We start from the raw sequence: 4,358 nt of genomic DNA on the forward strand, positions 1-4,358 counted from the left end.
TCTATTTTATTTCTTGAATATTCGCTTTGATAAAAGTTCAGCAATCATTAGGAGAGGAGGAAATGAACTAAAAGAGACCAGTCAAAATCCTGTTTTAAGTCAACGGGATTTCAGGAGAAGAAATCCACACTCAACTAAATAAATAGCCTGGAAAAACTGTTTTGAAGACATGAATTTTGTTCACTTAATTTTCTACTCCTTTCAAACTATGAAACTCAACAATGTCCCACGCCTTAATATGTGACACGACATTGAATGAATGCATCAAAATGTATAAATGGATGATGAAATCCCACTGGAGTCCACATGGCCCACTCCTCTTTTCAGCTCTCTCATGAAAGAAAGGTTAGCTCAAGTGCAGAACATGCTTTCATGTTAATGTCTTTAAGTTAGATTTATTATATTAATGTTCAAAAACGTAACATACTATTACAGAATCACAAGGTACCTAAATCCAAGCAGACAAAGCTAAACCATGCAATGGCAAATACAAATTAATATTAGAGCTTCTTCCAGATACCGCTCTGTGCTCCAAGTGAGCCACAAGGACTGCATTTTTAACCCTGTTTCCCCAGCTGTTCAAAAACAGCACTGCAGAATACACAGCAGGGTGGTACCCTGAGTACAGCGAGGCATACATTATGTCAGCCTTTTGTTGGATTGCTGTTAATTAACCAACTTGTTTGGTAGCAGCTGAGAGAACAAAAGGACACAGCAAAACTTTTGGTACAGCTGTTTCCTACCTATCGGGATGGATGAAATCTGAGAGTAGAGATCCAGCATGCGATTGCCATCCACATCCACAAGGTAGTTCCCTCGGCTCTCTTCGTAGTTGCAGAAGAAGTGCACAGCTTCGGCATTCTTAAAGAAAAAAGCAACAAACAGTGAAAGCTTCAAGTAGCAGCAGCGTGGAGGAAGCAACAGCAAAAGCTGATAAGGATAAAAAAATACAAAGAGACATTATATCCATTCCATGGGAATTAATGCAAAGCTATTTTTTATAAAGAGGAACTGGTAAGAATCGCCTGTTCTAAGGAAAAAATGGAGGCAGAAAAATGTCCATTTCTAACATCTGTCAGTTAGCTAACAGGCAACGACTGAATGACCCTAATGAACAAAATGACTCTGCCAGACCTCAGGGAGGAGGAGGAAGTTCCAGATCTGAGAACTTTCAGGCTGAGAACTCTCGGGCTTCTTTACTCAGTGAAGCCCCAGAACACAAACCCAGTATGGATCGGCAGCTGTTTGTGAAGGAGCTTAAAGGCAAAATGCACTTTCTTTCACACAGACCAAGCACAAGCGTTGAGGAATTGCTCGTCCTGGGAAGGCAATTTGCACACAGGCTGGGACACTTCTAAGGCCAAATACTCCTGTGTTCTCAATGGCCACGTGGTAACTCAAATGACACAGTGTTCCAGTGATTACAGAAAACCACTGATATTAGCAAAACAATTCTACAGTATTCGAAACAGACTAGAAAAGATTTTATCCAATCGTATACATGCACCATGCATAACATACTTGGCATTCAAAGCCAAATTCCACTTTTTTTTTTTTTTTTTTGTGCACGGAACTGAACATATAAAACCAGATTTTGAACTAAGTTCTGGAATCATAGCATTGACACCTGTACTGAACTCAGAAAATGTGACCAATTACCTGAATTCCATTCAGCTGCTTCATTAGTTCCTGCAGAAAACAAAACAAAATAGATCAGCATCAGGAATGTAATCGCTGAATGCTGACAATCATAGAACCATAGAATGGCCTGGGTTGAAAAGGACCACAACGATAATGTCGTTTCAAACCCCCTGCTATGTGCAGGGTTGCCAACCAGCAGACCAGGCTGCCCAGAGCCACATCCAGCCTGTAAGAACATGTTTCCTTTATATGACCACATAAACTATGTGCAAAGCTTGCAATCTCATCTGCTTACCAGGCAAGTGCACTTGCCACATGAACCTTCACAGGGCACAAATGACAGTTAAAACTATGGCACACTGAACTGCGTGGGCTGCACACACAGCTTAACTGTGTGCCTCCAAAAGGAAAAGCTGCCTCTGTACTGCTCAGCTGAATGGAGAAGAGACAAATCACACGTGTGGAAGGAATACTGGCACACTGGTTCTAGAAACACAGTTTAAAAAAAATAGAAATCAGTCTCTTAACATGCAGAATAACTGTGTCCATTGTGTTTGTGCTCCATGCAAATTCCTGTGTTGCAAAGGAGGCAGCACGCAAATTCTTGAAGAAAATTATTTTGACACTGGAAGCATTTTTAAGTGCCCTTAGCTCTAATGCTTGTTTGCTTTTTCTCTGCTGATTTAACAGCTTCTGTTCAAGTACAGACTCTAACAGAGGAGAACTGCCCAGCAAACTGAAAGTTTGCATTGTTTTCAACGCCAAAGAAGTCAGGTGGGCTGCCCTCGCAAGTAGCCAAAGTTGCACACTAAGCAGAGAGACCTTTCAGCAAATGGGTGCTCTTTGGCTCTCAGTTACTTCAAATGAGAAGCTGACAGCTGAGTCCCAGAGAAATTCAGGCCTCTCTTAGAGAGGGGCAATGCAAGTCAGGGTTTCCCCCTTCCTGGCTTTTCACCGTCAGCACTTCGATAAAAGAGGCACAGACTGTTGCAATGTGATTTTTATCCGTATCAGAATTAAAGTTTAGAATAAAATTTGTTTTCTAATAAGTTAAATACTGCTAAAGAAAAAAAAAAAAGCCACTAAGCTTTCAGAACTCACCCGAGATCGTGGTCCAGGAACTTCTGTCTTCATTAAAGGTCCATCATAATCAAAATCCACATCAATTTTAGCTGCAGCTTGACTGATATATCTATGTCCTGTAGGAGATAATGAAAACCTGAGTACCGACCATAATTTCTGTGTTCTCCTTCAGAATAAATATCCAAACCTTACCTGAGTGTGAACACTTGACAGATGAGACCAATTACGTCGTGCTGTCTGAAGGGAACCAAATATCTCATCTCTTTGACAAGCATGAAATAAAACTAATACCAGTGAGGTAGCTTTAAAAAAAAACCCCACAACAGTAAAGTGAGACGACAGAGAAACAGAGGCAAATCCTACTGTAAGGGACAGAGCCCACGTGCCTTCATTACAATGCCAAGCAAACAGAGCTGGGGATACCCCTGGCACCAAGCAGATACAGTTAGTAAGTGCCAAGAACCACTTTGGTTCTGGTGGATCCCTCCTGGATACGCGTACATTCCTTTAGGGGGGTTGGAGGATTCACTGTGCATCTGCAACCAAGGAGGTATAGACTTAGGAGCTTCAGCCAGGTGCCCAGCAAGAGACCACGAGCATGGTGCAAGTGCTGTCATTAAGTGCTGAGCTGAAGTGATGTCCTTACCAGCCACAGCTGTATCACAAAGCACCTGCAAGCCTTTAGCCAGCGCAGTATCAAAGACAAATTAATCTTAATAAGCTTCACTTAGGGGCATCACCTATGCCCCAGATCAACACCTGAAGGATGAGGCACAGCCTTCAGTCCATGACAGGCAGGTTAACCGGAGCGATTTGTGAAGGCCATGTGAGGCCCTCGGCTCCATTCCACCAGCAGAAAGGTGTGCCACGCAAGCCTGGTTTGGAGAAAGTTTATCTGAAAAGTCACAGCCCTTGGAAAGCATCCCTAGCTGTTCATCTGGGGAAAACTTGGTCTGCAAAGATAAATCTCCTCAGCTTTAATTCCATCTGCTGTATCCGAGATGCGTCACTGCCTCTCCGCAAGCTATTAATAGGTTTCATTACAGCAACACCACTTCATTTTTGTGTCACTCTGTTTAGCTTTCATGTAAATTGGAGTCTGCATGGCAACTGTTCCACCAGAAAAGAGAGCTACTGCAGATCCATAGCCAATGAAGCTGCAGATAGAGCAGGCAGCCTGTAAGACTCCAAGGGGAGAAGAGACCCAAGTGAGCCACGTGCCCTCTGCTCCATCCATGATGGGATACAGCAGCACACCAACACTGAATGCTTCTTCTTCTCCTGTATTAACCAGCATTTATTTTATAAACCTCAGTAACCAACAGGTAAATAAAAACCTAAGGAGCTTCCAAGAAGTAATGCAGACTGCCCTTCTGCTGGTGCTCTGGGCTGGTAACTTCTGCTCCACAGATTCTGAAAGAACTGCATAGCAGATCCATTATAACGCTGCCCAGGAACGTGCCAAATAGCACAGGGCTGAGAGGAAAGTAGCTTTACAGTAAGACAATTGTTTTATTGTTGCCCAGCGTGACTTTTCCTGGTATTTCTGCTGTGGAAGGTGTGGAAGCGTGTTCCCTTACCCGACCCGCAATGGCTGCAACACACACCTCTGCACCTGTCACACCACACCACGC

At 43.1% G+C, this 4,358-nt stretch overlaps 1 protein-coding gene across 1 annotated transcript; it reads right to left on the reverse strand.

Annotated features, from left to right (window-relative positions):
• Positions 1-16: 16 nt before the first annotated feature.
• Positions 17-2,854, reverse strand: LOC104913366 (4-aminobutyrate aminotransferase, mitochondrial-like). The gene is made up of 3 exons (XM_010719411.3): positions 2,743-2,854; positions 1,660-1,689; positions 17-861 (listed from the first exon to the last, which is right to left on the reverse strand). Exons 1-3 carry the CDS (start codon positions 2,773-2,775, stop codon positions 667-669), a joined length of 258 nt encoding a protein of 85 aa, XP_010717713.1. The 5' UTR covers positions 2,776-2,854; the 3' UTR covers positions 17-666.
• Between the last annotated feature and the right edge of the window lie 1,504 nt (positions 2,855-4,358).

Source organism: Meleagris gallopavo, chromosome 16, assembly GCF_000146605.3.
Source record: "Meleagris gallopavo isolate NT-WF06-2002-E0010 breed Aviagen turkey brand Nicholas breeding stock chromosome 16, Turkey_5.1, whole genome shotgun sequence".
Classification (NCBI taxonomy): Eukaryota; Metazoa; Chordata; class Aves; order Galliformes; family Phasianidae; genus Meleagris; species Meleagris gallopavo.

Excerpts from the sequence above, each read along its gene's own strand:
- LOC104913366 (XM_010719411.3), bottom strand. The coding sequence starts at position 2,775 with ATGAAGACAGAAGTTCCTGGACCACGATCTCGG. Across the intron at positions 1,690-2,742 it reads TTCCTGGACCACGATCTCGG|GAACTAATGAAGCAGCTGAA; the intron begins GTGAGTTCTGAA and ends TGTTTTCTGCAG. Across the intron at positions 862-1,659 it reads AGCAGCTGAATGGAATTCAG|AATGCCGAAGCTGTGCACTT; the intron begins GTAATTGGTCAC and ends TTTTTCTTTAAG.